Source organism: Monodon monoceros, unplaced genomic scaffold, assembly GCF_005190385.1.
Source record: "Monodon monoceros isolate NGI ecotype Baffin Bay Population unplaced genomic scaffold, NGI_Narwhal_1 Super_Scaffold_10, whole genome shotgun sequence".
Lineage (NCBI taxonomy): Eukaryota > Metazoa > Chordata > Mammalia > Artiodactyla > Monodontidae > Monodon > Monodon monoceros.
Genome location: NW_021703766.1, coordinates 35,003,821 through 35,025,160, shown reverse-complemented (window position 1 = coordinate 35,025,160; position 21,340 = coordinate 35,003,821). Strand labels below are relative to the sequence as shown.

The 21,340-nt window shown below is 41.7% G+C and overlaps 1 protein-coding gene across 1 annotated transcript in view; it reads left to right on the top strand.

Annotated features, from left to right (window-relative positions):
- The window catches only part of LONP2 (lon peptidase 2, peroxisomal), a 98,257-nt gene extending 77,546 nt beyond the window's left edge, over nucleotides 1-20,711 (top strand). Inside the window, exons 12-15 of the mRNA XM_029206889.1 lie at nucleotides 7,658-7,800; nucleotides 16,058-16,265; nucleotides 16,677-16,867; nucleotides 20,289-20,711. Coding sequence (XP_029062722.1) covers nucleotides 7,658-7,800; nucleotides 16,058-16,265; nucleotides 16,677-16,867; nucleotides 20,289-20,510 — 764 coding nt within the window. The 3' untranslated portion in view covers nucleotides 20,511-20,711. The remainder of the gene's footprint in view (nucleotides 1-7,657; nucleotides 7,801-16,057; nucleotides 16,266-16,676; nucleotides 16,868-20,288) is intronic.
- Nucleotides 20,712-21,340: the final 629 nt, after the last annotated feature.

Below are 21,340 nucleotides of genomic sequence, written 5' to 3'. Positions count from 1 at the left end.
GCCTACCGCAAAAAAAAAAAAAAAATAGTTTTGGGTATAGATAGCAGTGAAGGTTACAACAACATTGTGAATGTATTTAATGCCACTGAATTGTACAATTCAAATGGCTAAAATGATCAATATTATGTTGTATGTATTTTACCATAATAAAAAGAGTTACAAAAAAAAGAGGTTAAGGAAATTTCCCCAAATCATACAAGCTTGTAAGAGATGGACCACAAACCCTGGCTGTCTGACTCCAAGGCCTCTTGGAAATAAGGAGCATCAGTTGTACCTCACCTGGATATTTCTGAGGATCTACCCAAAATCAGGAATACTGAAAATGGGAAGTTTCATGCTTTTGTATCTAAAGCAATTTGGATATCTGTCTGAGGCCCTAAAGCTTTTTAATCTAAACATTTCAGCTACTCTTAGTGGCTAAGAGTTGGCTACTGGGAGAATTTGTCACTTTTTAGAAACAGTGTTTTTGTTCAGTATTAAAGGATAATAATTTTTAATGGCAAAATCATCACTACTATACAGGTATAAAATGAACATGTGTTAAAGATTTTAATGAACTCATTAATTAATGAGAGAACCAGTAAGATCTGGTTCCACGGAGAATTCAGAAAGCAGACATCTATATAGGCAATGAGGAATGCTGAAATTAATTTGCAAAACCAGCTTCTTGGGAAAGGGAGAGGACAAAATTCATTTTCATTTCTGTGGACAAGAATCACTTGTATTACTATTAGTTTCCTACAGCTTACAGGAAAATAGCTGAAAGGCACTGAGACACAGACAGCCTGGAAGGGCACACTGGACAGCATACCCAGTAATCTATGTTTTGCTCATTTCCAAGTCTTGCACAGTTTTTTCTGACAGCAGTCATAGAAGGGAATCCGTGTATGTAATGCCAGATGTGTTGATTATTTTCAGTCAGGAAAAAAATAATCTAATCTCTAAATTTACCACCTGGCTGCCTTGTCAAGGAACTTCTGAGCTACAGGCAGCTTTTCTAGACTGGACTTTAGGTGGGACAAAACGTCCCCTTAGCCAGGTGTCCAGAACCCTGAGACTGTCTGTGATTTGCTGTGGACATCAGGCGATTTGCTTCACTTCCTGGGTCTCAAGTTTCCTTGAGTATAAAATGAAAGATTGGACCAGATTTCTTACTTTCTGCCTAGCTCTTATATTTTTATATATCATGGTTCCATCCTATTCTTGAATTTCTGATGCTACCTGAATTCTGCTGAAGCCTCAGAATGAGATCTGAGACGTTCTCGGGGACATTGTATTAGTATGACAGGAACAGGTAGTATTGATATTTGTTCCTTTGGAGAATTAACCCCATGTTTCTGGGCCCTGTTATTCGATTGCTGGCTGCAGTCAACAGTATTGTACACCCTATCCTCTCCTCCAAACCTACCCTGAAGGAGTTAAAAAAGAAACTGTTATTCGTGAAGATGTACACGTCTTTAATAATCTAGAAGAAGGGGTTCCTTTTATGGCAGTACCACGGAATGTAGCTTTTGAACTCATGAGAGTGGTCTAGAGAGTGTAGCATATGCTTCGAGTCAAGTAGAATATAGAGAATAAGAAGTGATACCTAAAAAGTTCTGTCCTGAGTAAAGATGATTATAGATAACCTGGGGCTGTTTGTGGTTGGGGAGATTTTTGTTTCTGCCACATTCTGCGGAATAGTTGTTTGGTGTCAGTACCCTGTTCCTGGCCTCTGCTACTTTCCCTTGGTTGGATCACCTGCCCAAAGACACCATCTGCTGCAAGATTTGTTCAAAAGGTAAGAAATGTTTTTTTTAAACAAGAAAGCTACTGGAGTTTCCTGAGGTATTACACCCCTCTGTTCTTCCTCCTGTCCTCCCTTCTTAGGATTTTCCTTTCTTCCGGCTTCCCACAGTGATTCTTTGGCTCTTGGGCCTGCTTTCATGTAAATCATGTTCTTCTGACAGAGGAAAAGTGGCTGGAAAAGATCACGTGATCATGTCCTCGTGACAGCTGCTTTGGGAAAGCCAGACCCTTCCCCTGAGGAGTTTGTAGCTATAGAATATCCTTTTGTCATAGCTGTGGCAACATCAGCTATAGAGCCTGGTTTGGCCCTTGGGGAGTACCCCCCGAGTTTCATCCCTGCTTTGCCAAGGTCCACATTTGTCATGCTGGCAGAGCAAGTGCCTTGCAGGTTCTGCCTCTGGTGCTATTTGCTTATCTGCTACCTTCATGCCGTTAAGATCCTTGGCTATGCCCTGACCACCCTGGCTGTGTCCTGAATTAGACTCAGAACGGGCTGATAATACCGTTGAGAAACATGGGGCAGAGTCTTGAGTCTTGGTATCTTTTTCTTTTTCTTAAATATATTTATGTGATTCCCAGCAGTTGTGTGTTTGTGGTCAAAGCCCTGTCTGTGGAGCCCTGGGTGGGATTGGGGTGCAGCGGGCATTTTGTTTTCTTCTAGTGAAAGGGGCTATGGAGTAAGACGTGAGTCTTAGAAGTCTGTATTAAATACTACTCTAACTACATAATTCATTTCCTCATTTATGCATAGTAAGGCTTTCAGCATTATCAAATTCTCCCAGCAACTCTGAGGGTTACTATAATTATTATGATTTTACTGATTGGAAAACCAGATACAAAGAGGTAAAGTAACTTTTTTCAAGGCCAATCAGGAAGCCAGAGCCAGGATTGGAGACTATTATTTATTGACTATCTCGTCATGTAATCTTAACCTCATAAACTCAGGGAATAGCTTGTGTTAAAATTTTAGACCATATCATTTCATTCGTCCTCACATATACATTTATATCATATTAGTAAAAATCATGGCACATGAAATTTTATACTCCCCCCCTTTCCTCCGTTTGATGTTGTTTCAAAAGGATTTTCTCACATCACTTAAAAAACACTTAGGAAACAGTTTTAGTGACTGTGTAGTATTTTATTAGATGTGTGGCTGTACCACAGTTTACATAATCATGTTCCTAATGTTGCGTATTTACAATGGATCTAATTTTTGCTGTTACAGATAGTGCTTCAGTGAGTATATTTGTGGTCTAGACATTTGTCTACACTTTTGGTTATGCCCTTAAGGATAGGTTCCTTCAAAATATTGGATTGGCCAAAAAGTTCATTTGGTATTTTCTGTAAGATGCTTCTAGTAGCGCTGAGTTGTCTCTAACTTCATTCAAAGCAATTTTGTTAGACTGTATTGTGACAACTGTCATATCAGTGTGCATTTTTTAAAAAAGCTTATCAAAACTGGTGAATTTTTGTGTAGCCACTTTAATATTGAAAATGGAAGAAGAAAAGCAACAGTTTTGGCACATTATGCTTTATTATTTCAAGAAAGGTAAAAACACAACTGAAATGCAAAAAAAGATTTGTGCAGTGTATGGAGAAGGTGCTGTGACTGATCAAACATATCAAAAGAGGTTTGTGAAGTTTCGTGCTGGAGATTTCTCACTGGATGATGCTCCATGGTCGGGTAGACCAATTGAAGTTGATAGCGATGAAATCAAGACATTAATTGAGAGCAGTCAATGTTATACCACGTGGGAGGTAGCCAGTATACTCAAAATCCAAATCAAGTGTTGAAAATCATTTGCACCAGCTTGGTTATGTTAATTGCTTTGATGTTTGGGTTCCATGTAAGTTAAGCGAAAAAAACCTTCTCGACCGTATTTCCTCATGTGATTCTCTACTTAAACGTAATGAAAAGTTCCATTTTTAAAACAAATTGTGATGGGTGATGAAAAGTGGATACTGTACAATAATGTGGAACGGAAGAGATCGTGGGGCAAATGAAATGAGCCACCACCAACCACACCAAGACTGTTCTTCAAAGAAGGTGATGCTGTGTATATGGTGGGATTGGAAGGGAGTCCTCTATTATGAGCTCCTTCCAGAAAACCAAAAGATTAATTCCAACAAGTACTGCTCCCAGTTAGACCAACTGAAAGCAGCACTTGAAGAAAAGTGTCTGGAATTAGTCAACAGAAAACGCATAATCTTCCATCACGATAACGCAAGACCACATGTTTCTTTCATGACCAGGCAAAAACTGTTACAGCTTGGCTGGGAAGTTCTGATTCATCCACCATATTCACCAGACATAACACCTTCGGATTTCCATTTATTTCAGTCTGTACAAAATCCTCGTAATGGAAAAAACTTCAGTTCCCTGGAAGACTGTAAAAGGCACCTGGAACAGTTCTTTGCTCAAAAAGATAAAATGTTTTGGGAAGATGGAATTATGTTGCCTGAAAAATGGCAGAAGGTAGTGGAACAAAACGGTGAATACGTCGTTTAATAAAATTCTTGGTGAAAATGAAAAATGGGTCTTTTATTTTTACTTAAAAGCCGAAGGAACTTTTTGGCCAACACAGTCGAATCACTGGGTGTGAGATTATGACTATTTAGGAGGCTTTCAGTATATTGACAAATGGCTTTCCAGAAAGACTGAATCAATTTATATTTTCATAAGCAATAGTATTTGAGAAGATCTCTCCACTCTCTTTTCCATTGAACTTTGTCATTTCTTAAAACTTCTTTACTGGTTACTTTAATTTTGTAACCAGAAATTGTATCTTGTTTTTATAATTTAAACTTCTTTGCTTCTTGGTGAAATAATCATTTTTTCATGTGACTATTACCCATTTGTTAAGAACCACTGTTTAAGCCCAAGATAAGGGCATAGAAGAAGAATGTTAACTGTGCAGTTCCAACAGGAAGGATTTGTGGGACAGGGTCCATGTCCTATAGGGAGGTTGAACTTTTTTTTATTGTTTTTGTTTGCCTTGCCCTAAAAAGTCCACCTGGCGTGAATGTTATGATCTGGGGCAAGGCCCGTAATGAGGCCCAGAGATCCTGCCACTGTCTTCTCTTGGTGCCAATCCCTTCTGACTATGGAGAACGTGGCACTAGAGCTGAGTACTGAGCTGAGTACTGAAAGCGTGTGTGAGGCCTCAGGGTTCAGCTCTAACCTGGGCCTCATTCCTTGAATGGCATGTTGGCGAGATGATGTTTAATGAGGAATCAGAGTGTGTATTCTCTGAAAATCCAGCATTCTCTTGCTCTCGCTTTGTGTTACCCAAGGTGCAGTGGATGGTTCTTAAAATCCAGTGCCAGCCTGTCTTTCCTGATTAGCTGGCACCATTTTCTTGACATGAGCTTTAGTTCTCTAGGCTTGTGCTCCACGATGGAACATTTTGAAGCACAGATTAGTTCTAAGTTTATTGCAGTTTTCATCACCCAGCTGCTGTGCCTAGAGCCTGGAGTGAATGGCCATCTTTTGCATTGTAAGGTCTAGATGCATTAGAAGTAGCTCTCCACACCCCCAGCCTCTCAGTACTCAAAGCACTGAATTCACTCCTCCACTTGGAAAAGGATGGGATATCCCAAAGCAGTGGTTACATAATTGTGGATTGGCTTTCACCCATCCAGCTTTACTTCCTCCTGTGATAGTGAATTCCAGGCTGGCAACAGTAATTAGATCTCAGAAAAGCCCGTCACAAAACACAACAGGCTAAAGAAAGTCACAGCCTCTTCTATGCATTGGCTAGAGTTTCAGAGCCCTTCATTTTTAGTGTACGGTAACAGTAGACAGTATTGCGCTTTTTCTCTGTGCATTAATTTTAATTAAGCAATGACACTTTCTGTTCCGCTCTGAGATCTACGTGTAGCTAAACTGATGGTTTAAGTGCCTCCCCACCGTTGGTCACTGACGTTGCTGCAAGCAGAGCAGCAGACAGAAGATCTCCTACACGTGACTGAGTAACCCAGGAATTGCTCAGTTTAGTGAAACAGATAAGTAAGTGCTGTAAGAAGTTGCAAAGATCAGGGAAGACTTCCTAGAATCTGGTTGAGCCAAACTTTGAAAGATCAAGTGACATTACAGAGGTATGACTATGAGATTATGTATAACTCAAGACCCACACTTAGGATACAGTGTGTGTATTACACTTTGCAGTCTGCAAAGGGTTTTCTCTTTAATTCTCACAAGAATCCTGCAGAGATAGGTAGTGAGAGGTTTAATGTTTTGCATAAAGTCAAATAGCCAGCAAGTGGCAAAAAGTCTGAACTGTTGTCTGTTTTCACTTGTGATTCAGTCTTGAAGAGGAGCCCTGTAAGGTCCAGCAAGAGAGTAGGCCAAGAGAGCCCTTTCCCTGAAGGTCACAGCAAGGCCGTGAGACACGGGGGTCATTTGGGGACACCCCAGGATGTGTCCAATTATCATTGGAATCTAAAATTAAGGTCTAATATGATTTAACATATTCAGTAATCACTTTGGAAAAGAAAGGAGTTAGTGAAAAGCAATTCCTTTAACTTCATGATATCAGAATAGAAGAATCATAGCAAAGCTAGAATAAATATAGATGGATATACAATGTTTAGGTGACTTTGTAATTATTACGTGTTGTATATTAATATATACAGTAATCATTTCCAGAAGGAAGGGTGTATGTAAAGAAAGCAATAAAAGAAAAATATTTTAAAGCACTTTGTGAGGTAGTACAAGAACTAGAAGAATTATGGTAAAACAAAAAGAAAAGAAAAGCAGGGAATGAAGATGAATAGAGCCAGATATTTCCTACATTTATTTATTTATTTATTTTGCGGTACGCGGGCCTCTCACTGTTGTGGCCTCTCCCGTTGCGGAGCACAGGCTCTGGATGCGCAGGCTCAGCGGCCATGGCTCACGGGCCCAGCCGCTCCACGGCATGTGGGATCTTCCCCGACCGGGGCACGAACCCGCATCCCCTGCATCGGCAGGCGGACTCTCAACCACTGAGCCACCAGGGAAGCCCTTTCCTACATTTTTAAACCTCTACTTATTTTAGGTTTCTGGCTATAGACTGAAGTAACATTTTTCTTTACTCAGATTGGAATTACAAAGACCAGTAGAAACGGTGGTCCTAGGGCAGTTGGTTCCTGCTCCCTGGTTGTCTGATCTCAACCAGAATGAGTCAGTCCTTCGACAAGATGTCAGCAGCCAGGGCTCTTAGGCAGGTAAAGGAAATAGTCCATTATTATAGGGATTTCAAGCCAGGCTTCATATTATCTTACCCTGGTGATGACAATTATATTCGTTTTTATTGGAAAATAATAACCTTGGAGTTGAGCTATATGTTTACACAAGAGGCATTGCTTCTAGGGGTTCTGTCATTTCCAAGTTCACGTTGGCTGTCAGGAAATGGGACACCTGATGCAACTCCTCTGAGGAGGGAATTGAACAGTTTGAGTTGTGTTGATTTCACAGAGAATTGTAGAAGGTAATCTATTGCATCTGACACTTGAGTATCTGGCCTCTAAAGGCCATCAGTTGAACAGTGCCAGGCATTGCTCTTGGCTTAATATAATGGTTGAAAAGAAGACAGGCAAGGTTGCTGCCCTCCTGGGGCTTACACTTTAATGGGGGAAGGTGGAGGACAAACAAGTGAAAGTAAATGAACAGGGCAATGCATTGTGTCACCCCTCAGGGGCTCTTGAAAGACTAATTCTTCTGTTGCGTACCACAGGTACACAAGGTGAATTTTTGTGCCTCAATAAAGGTATAAAGGTGACTGAACGGTTGGAAGTCCACTGAGCTTCTGTTTGATATTTACTGCTAATGAATTTTCAAACCTGCAAATCTCTGAGAATTCTTAAATAAAATTTTCTCTCTTAGGTTACAGAGAACACATCGTAGAAGATACAAAACCCGAATCTATCAGTGACACTACCGACTTGGCCCTACCACCTGAAATGCCAATTTTGATTGACTTCCACGCTCTGAAAGATATCCTTGGGCCCCCGATGTATGAAATGGAGGTGATCATTCTCGTTCCTTTGTTGATACCCACCAGTTTACTCTGTTGGTTGCCTAATAGATTGGGGGAGAAGTAGATTTGGGTATTTGGGGAGGCTGAATTTTGTCTTAAGATTGGAAACTTGTGTTCTCTGTGGTATTAAATTTTGGTGCTTAATGTGATAATGTGGCTTTTGCAGAGCACCAGAGACCCTGGCCAGATCCTCTTTTGGAAACCCAGTCTGATCTTGTTCTTTGCATCCAGTTTCATTTTAAGAACAGTGTCTCTGACTTTCTCTGACTTTCCTCCTTAGAAACTATATATTCCTATGGTATGTGCTTTAATTAAGTATTTCTTTGTGCTATCGAAGACTTGGAGGAGGGAGGGAAACAACCCAGTACAGAATACCTGAAGACATGAGCCTGGCTTTAGCTTCATGCTCCTCTAGTGCAGACCAGATGGCATCCTTCAGGATTTGTTCTTTCATTGTTATTACTAGTGCCTTTCGAGTTAAACCGACATGCAAGCCCAGCCCTATTTCCATCTCTCTCCCGTAATTCTCCCTCATAGCGGAACGCGGAGCCATAAAGGCCTTGGGAGCAGGACCGAGTCAAGGGAGCTGGATAGAAATAGGTGTTGGTCTATTCTTACCAACTATAGTACTCTGTTTTGGAATGGGAGATATAAATTATAGGGTTGTTAGAGGCTTTTTAAAGTCCTGGGAATGTTGAGATCACCAAGGGAAGCTGTGACTGCTGAGGTATTGTGATATATTTTATAGGATGCTTATATGAGCTTTCCTGGGGCATTTACTAGAAACAGTATGTATTTTACTACTGAACTTATTAGCATCTTTCTTCAGAAGCTTTACTATCACCTTGTCTGTGTAAAGGAAAAAAGGTTTTCAGAAGGTATATCTGGTGAATTATGCAGAAGATAATCTCTCCATCCAGCATTTGAAATCACTACCAGTAAACATGATTTTCCTCAAGTCTTAAAACTGAGAAGAGGAGAAGTAGCCCCCAAACCCATCTTGTTTATTTTCCTAAACTCTGAGCTAGTCATTTAGTTCTGCAAAGCTCTCAGCTACAAGAATAGAACGCGTTTACTGTTGGCAGTAAACCTGATCCTGAACGATAGAATCAGAAACATTATTTTGGTTATTTGAATTCTTAAGATACTGTGGATGGACTTAAATTTTGAAGTGTTGAAAGAAGTGGAGCAAAACTTGTTGGTTGAGAACGCGGGCCAAAGCTGCTTTCCTGTTCCGAGTGAACCCAGTGAATCTGTGAGCGACAGTAGAAACAGGTTCTGCTCCTGCGTGTCCGGCGGGCTCTTTTCTCTTGGCTTTCCAGAACAGTACATGCCAGCCATTCTTTGGGAATTTACACCAGAGCAGTTGATAAAAACAAAAGATGGATGCATGTTTCTGTTGCATAGACCCTTCTCTCCCAGCCATGACTGCTCCTGTTAGGTTTGGAAGCATTGCTGACATTCTTGGAGCTTTGGCAGAGAAAGAGCCCAAGGACAGAAAAGAGAAATTTTATAAACACTGCTTAATAGCTCTGTTTGATATCACTGCAGAAACTATTTTATTTTCTTTGTAGCATCTGAGCTATTACATATGAACACTTTGACCAGTATGAATCCAGTAGCCATTTTCCCTTCTATAAATAGCATCTTAGAATAGAAGGTCTGGTATCTGGGAGTTTGGAACATTTTGTTCATATTTTCCACAGTTGAGAGAATTTACCCTGGAGCCAGGGGTTTCTTTCTCTACCTTTAGTGGTCTAATGACCATCAGCCCCAAATTATGTAACCACAGCTTTTTGCATCCATGAAATTAAGATTTATGGAACATTTCTTTGTTGTCCACAAGGTCCATCACTGTGCTAGGGGTCGTCCATTTTACACACAGGGAAAGAGCTTAAGGAAATTAAATGAATCATGCAAATTCACATAAGTTGCAATTACTGAGGCCAGTCTTTAAACTCAGATCAGCCAACTCAAGTCCAGTATTCTTTCCACTCTCCTATAATACCCTGCAGCCAAGCTAATTCCTGCCCTTTCCTGCTAAAAGAGAATTGCTTGAAGTACAGCAGTTTAACAAAAAGGCGTACCTGCTCTACCTCAGATTTTCATTTTTATTCTTACCAACTATAGTACTCTGTTTTGGAATGGGAGATATAAATTATAGAGTTGTTAGAAAACAGAGGATTTTTAAAGTCCTGGGAATGTTGAGATCACCAAAGGAAAAGGATACGGGGTAAAGAGCAGGGAGCCTAGGAGCAGGCCCTGAACAGTTAGGGTCACGTAGGGGAAGAGGAGCCCTCAAAACAGACAGAGAGAAACTAAGAAGGAACAGGCAGTCAGGTAAGAGCAAAACAAGGATGTTGTGCCGCCATGAAAACAAAGGCAGAGACTGTCTCAAGAAGGGGGAACATGCAGATGTGTTTGCTGTCTGTGTACCGGATTCTACAGCATGGAGGTTGTAGGTGACCTTGACAGAGTGGGTTCACAAGGAGTGATGGGAGTGTGTTGAAGAGGGAATGGAAGGCGGGGAAGTAGAAGTAGTTTGTAGGCAGCTCTTTCAGAAGCTTGGCTGTGAATGACTGCAGAGAAGTGAGGTGGCTAGAAGGGAGGATGGAGGTCAAAGGGAGAGTGGTTACAAATGGCAGCCTGTTTGCTGGTCAGAATAGTGCAGTAGAGAGAGTCAGACTGAGGTTGCTGGAGAGAGGAGGTACCACAGGAGCAGAGTCTTTGGGGTAGTGCGGCGCGGTGGGGTCCCCGGTGTGAAGGAAGAGCTGGTCTGTGATGAGGGTCCCCTGTGGCGGGTATGATGGAGAAAGGGGGCTGAGAGTGTTGAGTAATTACACGGAAAAGATGATAACGCTGGAACAGAGGAGTGAGTATTCGTGCACAAGGAGAGCAGTAAAGCTGGGACAGAGCTGGTGTATAATGTGAAGGAGGTAGAGTTGATGGTCTGGAGTACAAGTGAGCTAGAAGGATGAAAAAGTGGCGGTCAGGGAAGGGGGTGGTTAAATTCAGATTTCAAAGGTCGTATGGCTTCTGTTGGCAATAAGGACCAGGAAAAGGGTGGCTGGGTGAGGGTGAGAAGCGTGGTTTTGGAGTTAAGGGCGTGCTTAGAGACAGAGAAGCCAGCTTGCATGGGTCTCAGGTACTCCCTGAAGAAACCCAGGGTGATGGCGGGACTCAGGGTGGTCAGGAAGGAGAGAGTGGGTTTGACTATAGAAGGCAGTGAGCAGAGAATGAAGATGGGAAGCCGGCTGCCATAAGCGGGGGTTAGGAGGAAGAGGCACGCCACTCAGCGTGATGAACCCCGCCTCCTCGGCCGTGCTGGCGTCATCCGATGCATGGGGGGATTATATATAGGTTTTAGATAGTTTTTAGAATTTGGTGAGTTAATGTATATAAGGCACCCACCATAGTGCCCCGTACATGCTAAAAAAACAAACAAATACTGGTTCCTGCAACCACCATACACCCTTAAAACAAATAGACCTATGCCCAGTCACAAAAGTAAAAGTCCCTTTTATTTTTATTATAACGCTAATTTTATATTTGCTTTAATAACCTATACCACCCCTTACTGTGCTTTATTTTCATTGAAGATGAGTCTGCAAAAATACATTAGTACCAAAAATGTTACTGACCTAGCAAACTAACAGGAAGAAAGATAAGAAGGCACACTTTTACTGGTGTTATATCCGTTTAGAATTCTCTCAACAGGTTGAAAAATGAGTTCCTGAAACTTTGTCTAGATTTCATATTTAGGAATAGTATCATAAGTCACCTTTTCAAATACAATAAAGTTTCCTAAAGAAGCAAGATCAGTTAAACACCCACTTTTAAAAAGTAACAGATCTCCCTGCATTATGAGAGAGAGAGTGGGAGAGGGTGGGGTAGGTGCCGGTGTCTGGGGCAGCCGAGGCTTCATGCTCCCTGACTGCTTCTCAGAATACCTCAGAGGCAGGCCCGGGCCCCGGCATGGAGGGCTTAGGAGGGACGCATCCACTGAGTCTCGTCGGGTCTGGTCAGTTATGAGGTTGCCATTAATAATGGTAAACTTGGCTGCAGTTACTTTTACTGATTACATGAACCTCTTTGGGGGGAGATGAGAATCTTATAAGTTTCATTTTCATCCTAGTGAAGCCAGGAGAAGCCTCCACATTATGAGATATATATATACACACATATATATTATCTGCATATTAGATATATATACATAATTAGACACATTATATAAATATAATACAATCCTGCAGTTGACACCCCCCCCCCAAAAAAACACCCAACATATAGAGTTCCTATATATCTCTGGGGGTAACAATCAATCTCATAGACTACAAATGTGGTGACACAATCAGAAAAACACATAAACTCTAGTCTTTCCAGGATAAATTTGATTTTCAGCCTCAGAAAACCAGTCATCCAAGCCACAAGCGTCTATGTTTTGTCGTCTGCTAATCCTGAGAATGTGTCATCTGAGTATTCCTGACTCCATTCATAGTTTATATGAAAGCCTCAGTGGTGGACAAGAAGTTCTTATGCAAAGGTCACTGCCCTTAGAAAAAATAGTAATAAAGGAAAGAAGAGACTAGACATGCAGGTTTTAAAAAACGTCCTGAATAGAATGCATCCACAGGTGAATTCCAGGAGATTCCATCAGTGTGCTTGCCTTGCAGACAGATAAAAGCAGGTGCTAGAAATGAGCAAAGTGTATAAACACTAACGAAATGCCCAAAGAGTCATGGTAGTAAATTCCTTCTTCCTCCCTCTCCATTCAGACCTGCTGTGCCCCACGCCCCTGTTAGGACAGCAGCGATGCTGCACTCAGCCTGGCCCACCACCAGCCAGTTGTACCAAGGAAAGGCCTTACTGGGAAGAGCCTGCAAGCGGCTGGCTCTCAGCGGCGCCGGTGCTGCGCCAGACCGGGGCCGTGTCGCGCAGCTTCCAGAGGTGACGGTGGCTGACCCCGGCACCCCTCCAAAGCAAACAAGTTCACAACTGGAAAAATCAAATATTCCTACAGAGACTTTAAAGAAGTTGGCAGATGGAGAGCCGCCGTGGTGACAACCCTGGCGGGAGCATAAAAAATGCTGTGCAAGCTATAGAAAACAAAGCAACGTGTGGTGTAAGCGTTACTGAGGCACGAACCTGCACACATACCGCAGCCATCTGACAGCTCAGGTTTTGCGAGGCACTGTGCCTGTCCCTGGCGAGAAGGCCCACAATATTATTCCTGTCTTGAGTCCTTGGCACCTGCTGGCCTCTCTGCTGTGAAAAGGCTTCCTGGCCTTTTTCTGCCCAGCAGATTTTAAGACTGCTCAGTCTCTCCTGTGACACCTGTCCCAACTCCGCAGACATGGACCCTTGCCTCTGCAGGGCTCTCTGTAGATACAGGCACTGGCTAGATGGTCTTGTTGCACTCCCCGTGCTGGGGGGTAAGCGGCCCCTTATCTGATGCGGTTAGGTAGGTAGTCTGTCACCGCTCTGAGGTTTTCACTTGACATCCCCGTGATCCATGATGGTGCCAGGCTCCCGGTGCCAGTAAAGCACCATTGGATGAAGGTAAACCTCTTAGTCCCTCTGATGGCTGCAGCAGTAAATAACAAGGTATTAAAACTGTAAGTGTTGGTCTAGGTTTGGAAGGGTCACAAAGAGTTGTACGTATTTACTATTTCAGTCAAATATCACTAAATACCACTATTTTAAGTTAATCGAGAGGAAAGAACCGTGTGAAATTGGCAATGATTAGATGCTCAAATGCTCCTTAAACACTGCTATCATTGAAGTGTTCAGAATGCAGTCATACTTTATAAGACATATCCTGTTATTAATTAGGTTTTTCATTAAGTATTTTAAACACTTCCTCAGTCTACATATTTACATGATTGATAGAATTATTACAGAAGAAAATGACCATTTCTTTGAACAAGATTTAGTTAACAGATAAAGGAAACTTGAAGCACCAGTTTCAAGGGAAATTGAATGACAGAAGTGAACTTGAGAAACTCCTGCTCCACTTTGACATTTAGAGGGAAAAACGTTCTAAGCATCAAGCCTAGGCCTGTCTTGGCTAATACAATTGATGATTCCACAAACCAGTAATGGAATTAGAAACTGGTAGAAAAGTACCAGTAGATAAACATAGTTTTGAAATTATTGTATTGAATCACTTGTTAGGGAAGTCTATAAAATACAAATTGTTCTGTATAAAGGGTTTAAGATGGCTGGGAAACTGCATGCGGGAGCAAGAAAGAGCATATATCTTATCTTTTAAATTCATATTTACTTGCACTCATTATTTCCGAGGGAAAAATACGTAGAAACTGGATGCTTGGTTGTTAAGAGAATTGTTACAATTTCAGAACACATGGCTTTGAAGAATATGACTCCAAGTCTAAGAATTACAGATTCGTTACTTCTTAGATAACTGCTATTAGCCTCATCACGAGACTCTAGGTTTGATAGTAACTCCTGCCCTCAGTTCTCCCACCCGTGTATGTTGTTGTTGAGTTACACAGATTTGTCACTGGTCCCATCTTCAGGTTAATATTTCAGCACTTACCGTCAAGTTAGAATAAAGTGGTTACGAGCCTGGATGGTTTTGGTTTGGTCACGTGTACTTATCTACCCCCTGTCCTTTCAATGAACAATGGACCAGTTACTTTTACCCAGAGCACTGGCAGATGGAGAGTGTTGGAAACTGGCTTGGTTTCTTGAAGCAATGTGGTAATCAACATGAATCCTACTTCTGATTCTTTGGGGACATGTTTGGTATTATTCTGACAAAATGAGTTTTGAGGATTTAGCTGTTAAAAGGGATTGTTCTCATTATAGCTAATGAAGTTGTGCTAGATGGCTTTTTCTGTTAAATTAGCACAGGATTCAGTATATTGAGGATAATTCTTTAGGACTGGTTCAGTCAATCCTAGAAAAGAGCCATGCAGTAAAAACAGGAACCTCTGACAAGTTCCCACCCAAAGTAGATGTCGTTCAGGTATAGAGAATTGATTTTATATTAGCAAGAACAAGCCTTGTGAACACTTTTATAAATAATTGTTTCTGTGTTTTCCTTAAATAGTACTGATCTTTTGCATATTGATCTCTTGTGTCTTTTTCCTCAAATAGATACAAAACAGGGCAAATGCAAAGCTGAGGGAAGGTGAAATCCGTGGTGCACAGTGTCACCTCAGCCGGCGATGCAACCTGGCCTTCCCAGTCTCTAACGTATCATTAAATATAAAATTAAAATTTTAAATATAAAACCAACTTTAAAAATAGGCTTTTATGTTTACTACTAAAAATAAGTGCCCAGTACCTTCAATGGATGTCAAACATCCATTTAAAATCAGGATTTTCAGCATCTAAGCCCCTTGGAAAAGTAAGCGTCAGCCACCCAGCCCTTTAACCAGAAACTCAGGCTATAGACTCTGCTGCTCTGTAGTGAGAAAGTTACCTCTCGGTGGAAAAATCTCATGATTGCATTAGTGCTGGGTTGACATATTGTGCCCAGTTCCTCTAACATGGATAACTTCTATTACGATAAGAAATTTGGAGGCTCAGAATGTGCGATAAAAGTTAACATAACTGTTTTTCAACTGTTACTTTTGATATGTTTTCATAACTTGGATGTGTTAACCTATTTGGCTTGTAATCACCAGTGAGTGACACAATCAGTTTAATATGGAAGTGAGGCAGCACAGTGGGCCTCCGAGCACACAGAAAGGATCCAGGACATAGTGAAGTAGCATTTTACAGTGCCTCTGCGGCAATAAAGATGAGTGGCAGGGAAGTAAGATCCAGGGGTTTTAATATATACCTTGGCCTCTGGAGCTAACACTTCTCAAAAGTACATTGAGAAGAGCGTTTCTACTTCCAGAAGCAAATTCATGATTGCCTAAAATGAAGTTCGGTGCTGTAGTGTTTTTAAATATGCAGCCTAATAAAAGCATTGAGATAGATAAAACGATTGCGTTTGTTCCTGAAAATTAGGGCATGTGTAACTAGATGTGGTGCTTAAGTATCAAAAGTCACTCACACATACTTTAAGGTAAAATTGTTTCTGATAAATGCCAAAGTCTCTCTTGGCAAAAAAGCCCTGTGTGACTCCAAGTCACGTGCAGTAGTAAGTACTTTGAGGTGCAGCTTAAGCTTAAGCCCTCTGAGGAAGAGCCAGCGCTTGTGATTGGGTCAGCCTGAAAAGAATTCGGCTCTTGTTGGCCTTACCGATCATTTTCCTTCTTTCTCTCAAGGTGTCTGAGCGTCTGAGTCAACCAGGAGTGGCGATCGGTTTGGCTTGGACTCCCTTAGGTGGGGAAATCATGTTCGTGGAGGCGAGTCGGATGGATGGCGAAGGCCAGTTAACTCTGACCGGCCAGTTGGGGGACGTCATGAAGGAGTCTGCCCACCTGGCTATCAGCTGGCTCCGCAGCAACGCCAAGAAATACCATCTGACCAATGGTGAGCGACCCACCCCAGGGAGTAGGGGCGGGGGGTGCAGCTGCAGGCAAAGGAGAGCCTTGGGATCCTGACCCAGGAGGCATCCCACAGTTCAGAGACAGATCCACTTACCCCTTAAAGCACAGACCTTTGCTTTTGAATTCCTGTGGAAATTCTAGTTCCCAGTTGAGGACTGTTTGACTGGAACCTGAGCTGGAAACTGACTCCAAGGGTTTGTTTTGTTTTTCCTGCTACTTGGAATAGAATGAAGCTGTTCTTCCAGACCCCCACTTTACTTATACTGCCCATTAATATTTTGAAGGATCTGTTTACCCGAAACATTCATTTTTATCTCTTTGATTTTCTTTTTTCGGAGAAAAAGAAAACAGGTTTAATTTTTCTACATCAAAATCCTTTTTTCCTTTTTTAAAGCTTCTGGAAGTTTTGATCTTCTTGAGAACACAGACATCCATCTGCACTTCCCAGCTGGAGCTGTCACAAAAGATGGACCATCTGCTGGAGTTACCATAGCAACCTGTCTCGCCTCACTTTTTAGTGGGCGGCTGGTGTGTTCAGATGTAGCCATGACTGGTGAAATCACACTGCGAGGTCTTGTTCTTCCAGTATGTATGAAGAAACCTATTTATATGGTTTTTAAATTTTTTAATTTAAAATTTTTATTAATAGTATTTTAAAATCTAAATTAATAGTGGTTTGCCTTCTTCCTGTGAATAGCTTAGTTTTAAACACATATTAAATTTTTATATCTGTAATTCAGATTTTAAAATTTTGATCAAATAAAGGAAAAACTGACAATTTTCCCCATGTTTTCCCCTCTACTAAAAAAGAAGACTTGCTTACAGAAAAAAATATCAGTCTGGTCACCAGAAATATCAGCTGTTCAGGTGAAGATTTGAGGCTTTATTCTAGTTAATGAATTGTTAAATATATGGCATGTGTGTAAAATAGGATGGTAGCTATTTTTAAACTTTAAGCCCAATTCTCACCTTTTGGAATTCCTGTGAGACCTCCTATCCGCCTATAGATAACTTAGATTACTGTAATTGATAGATTGATAAAAAAATATATAGAAAAGAAGTAGTATAAAATGGAAATTGTAGTAAAGACTAACCATGCCTAATTGCTAAATTTTGAAAACGTTCTGTACATATGAGGCTTTAGGGCTCCAGCCTATATCATAACTACTTATAAAAACACTGAAAAATGCATAGAACTTGAGAGATCATTTAGAGGTTTAAGTCATTAGTTAGCAGTACCAGACTACAATAAAGTTTTGGTGGGTTCAATAGTAAAATGAGAAAAAAAGGAATGTTCTTGATTATGAGAACGCCTTTATTTTATGAGGTAATGGTGAAAGTAGGTCATAGAATCTCACCAATTAGGATCACAAAAAATGCTCTCAGTTCCCTGATTTTTTAAATTTAATTCAACCAGAAAGTCATATTCTAAACCTTATTTACTATGATATAACTGTATATCTGTACTCGATAGGAATGTCGATCTCTTTTCTTTACCTTACCCCAGAACTACTGCATTTCTAGTGACAGTAGTGGTTGATACGAGCTGTACTACTAAAAGGAAATGAGCAAGTGCTTTACTGACCATAAACTCTTTAGTTTCCTAGTTCAAAATGGTAAGCTAAGCAAGGAATAAAGGGAATAAATTATAACAGTCAAAAATGAGGGGGGGAGGACTTCCCCCGTGGCGCAGTGGTCAGGAATCCGCCTGCCAACGCACGGCACACGGGTGTGAGTCCTGGTCTGGGAAGATCCCACATGCCGCAGAGCAACTAAGCCTGTGCACCACAACTACTGAGCCTGTGCTCTAGAGCCCGCGAGCCACAACTACTGAGCCTGCGTGCCACAACTATTGAAGCCCGCGCACCTAGAGCCCATGCTCCGCAACAAGAGAAGCCACTGCAATGAGAAGCCTGCGCACCGCAATGAAGAGCAGCCCCCGCTCGCTGCAACTAGAGAAAGCCCGTGCACAGCAACGAAGACCCAACGCAGCCAAAAATAAATAAATGAAAAATATTTTTTTTTTTAAAAATGAGGGGGGACACACCATTGTAAAGCAATTACACTCCAATAAAGATGTTAAAAAAAAAATGAGTGGGGAGCCATCAGCTGATAGTTCAGCCAACTTCTAGAAGACAGAAGTGTCCCCAGCTGATGTAACAGAATTGGAGGTAGAGACAGTCTTCCCAGCAGGAATCTGTTGAAAAGCACTGGCTCAGAGCCAGAAGGTTCAGACCAGGAGAAAAGGAAGGGGGTGGGAAATGAAAACCAGGGGATTCGTTGAAATCTCCATAGAACAAATGGTTCTTCCACTAGGTCCCCTGCACTCAGTGCAAATTGCACGCAGGTAAAGGCTTCCCTACCCCCAGCAGAGGCGAAGCCACAGCAGCTCTGAGCAAGCCTTCAGTTTTAAACTATTATGGGAGACACGGAGAAAAGCAGCAGCATTTAAGAGAAAGACCTGGTAAGTCTGGAGAAAACGTAATTCAAGAACAGAGGATAAGACAAAGCTCTTGAATTTAAAAGAATGGTTTTAGGAATTGGTCGATGAACTATTCAGAAAAAAATAATAGAAAAAACAGTCTGACAAATCCAACATCTAACTAAACAGAGAAAATAGAAGAGAACAAATTGTCAAGGAAATAATGGAGCATTTCCTAGAATTTAAGGCTATGTTCAGATTGAAAGGGCCTGTACCAACTAGGAAAAAGGATTGCATCCTCATGACTTTTCAGATCATGGAGGTAAAAGCTTTCTCATCCGTGACCCTAGATACACAGCACCTTCAAGACTCTGAGGGAAAATGGGTTTAAATCGTCTTGTATACACAGCCTTACCGTCAACCAAATGTGAATGCAAGATAGACATTTCCATACGTGCAGGGAATCCGTTTATCTCACACTCTTTCTGAAGAAGTTACTTTGAAAGTGTAGTTCAGCAGCATAAAGGAAAAGCCTGGCAAGAGAGTGACAGTGTGGTAGGATGGCCACTGTGCAGAAAGGCCTAGAGCCCAGCCAGTCTGGTGCCACAGGTGGGAGCAGGCTTCTGAGGGCTGTCTCCAGGGGTCGCGTGTTCCGGGTGGTGTGACTGAGACTTGTGTCTGTTATCTAATACTCATACACACCACCCCAAAACGGCAGTTACTCTTCTTAGTTTCTGTGGGGCAGGAACTCGAGAGAGGCTTAGCTGGGCTCTTGTGGCCCAGGGTTTCTCATCATGTAGTCATATACCAGTCAGTCATCTGAAGGCTGACTGGGGCGGGGCAGCTGCTTCTGTTGTGGTTCACTCACGTGACTGCAGATTGGTCCTGGTTGGCCGGACTGCTGGGGTGACCTCAGACATCTGGGCTACCTGAGCTACCTGCAGGGCAAGAGATCCAAGAGAGATCCAGGCAGAAGCTCTTATTTTTTGTGACTTAACCTTGAAAGTCACACAGCATCACTTCCACCGCACTCATAAGTAAATCGCTAAGCCTGGCACACATTCAAGGGAGGGGAATTAGACTCCACCTTCTCAAGGGACCATTTTAGACATATTTTAAAACCACCACAAGAGCCTAGATGTTTTCATCACACGGCACAGAGGTCATTGCTTTAAACCTGTACAGAAGAAAATAATCCTGGCATGCAGCTAAGCTCTGTAGGAATGGTATTTATGGTCAAAATAATGTAATGCTTTTTCAGAATCAACCTATAAACAAGACTGTTGTGAGTACAGAAAGGAATATAAACGTTAACCTTGACAATATAAAAGAGAATCACGGACAGAAGAGGTGCTTATACCTGTCAAAAATTTAGAATCTTCCATTAAAAGGATTTAATATAATACTAACTGAAATGTAAAGAATTTACTATTAACCTTTTCAGTGGCTTTCCTAGCTCATGCTCTAGCGAAATGGAAGATGATTTGGATATTTTAAGATAGCAGTGAAAGAAAGGTGGGTCAGGGTTTCTTCCACAGCCTGAGGATGATCATAAACCTTAATAACGTTCTTCTCTCCTTACAGGTAGGTGGAATTAAAGACAAAGTGCTGGCAGCACACAGAGCGGGATTGAAGCGTGTCATTATTCCTCAGAGGAATGAGAAAGACCTTGAAGAAATCCCAGGCAATGTCCGGCAGGATTTAAGTTTTGTCACAGCAACCTGCCTGGATGAAGTTCTTAACGCAGCTTTTGATGGTGGCTTTACTGTCAGCACCAGACCTGGCCTCTTAAATAGCAAACTGTAAGCCCAAATCTCAACTTCTTAGAATTTTAAGTTATAAAGTGCCGAAAGGTACTGACAGGATGATTTTATTCACACCAGCAGGGGTAAGCAAAATGTCCCTAATTTGCGAACCTAATCTCAGCAGTAACAAACCTGACTCAAGCGGTGGCTAGTGTTTATTACAGAAATGTTAATTTAATAAATTGATTAAATCGGAATTGAATTCTTGTCTTGAATGGGCTCATTACTGTCCCTGGAAAGTTATGGAACAGTGGTTCTCTTGTGGTTCCAAACAGAAGCATCTGTATTACCTGAGAACTTATTAGACATGTAAATTCTCAAAACCCATCAGCGGACCTTTTGAATCAGACTCTGGGGGTGGGACCCAATCTGCTTTTTACTAAGCCACCCAGATGATTCTGATGTGTAGTCAAGGTCAAGAACCATTGGTATAGACCATTACCTTAGCAGATTCACCTGTAGACTTTATTGGCCCCTGAAAGCAATCAGAAGGGGAACTGGGCAAAGGTGAAAATAATAGCCAACTATTAGTCTTTTTGGAAAACATTCAAGTGAAGCAAACTGTGATGAGGTCTACACATCCTACCCTTCCTTTGCTGAGGGAAGCAGCAGAGTGGCGTGTGTTGGCCTACGTGACAGAAACATACTGGCCCTGAATGCCTGTCATCTTAGAAAAAAGTCCAGTCCCCAGAGGGAGGCAGCCATCCACCCTGGGATGGTCCCTACACTTGGTATCCTGATTCCTGCCACCTCCCCTTGTGTTGCTTGTTTGCCTGTGCCAATCCTCAGTTCTCGTAGCCTTTCTCCACGCCTCTCTTCTCCTGTGACTCA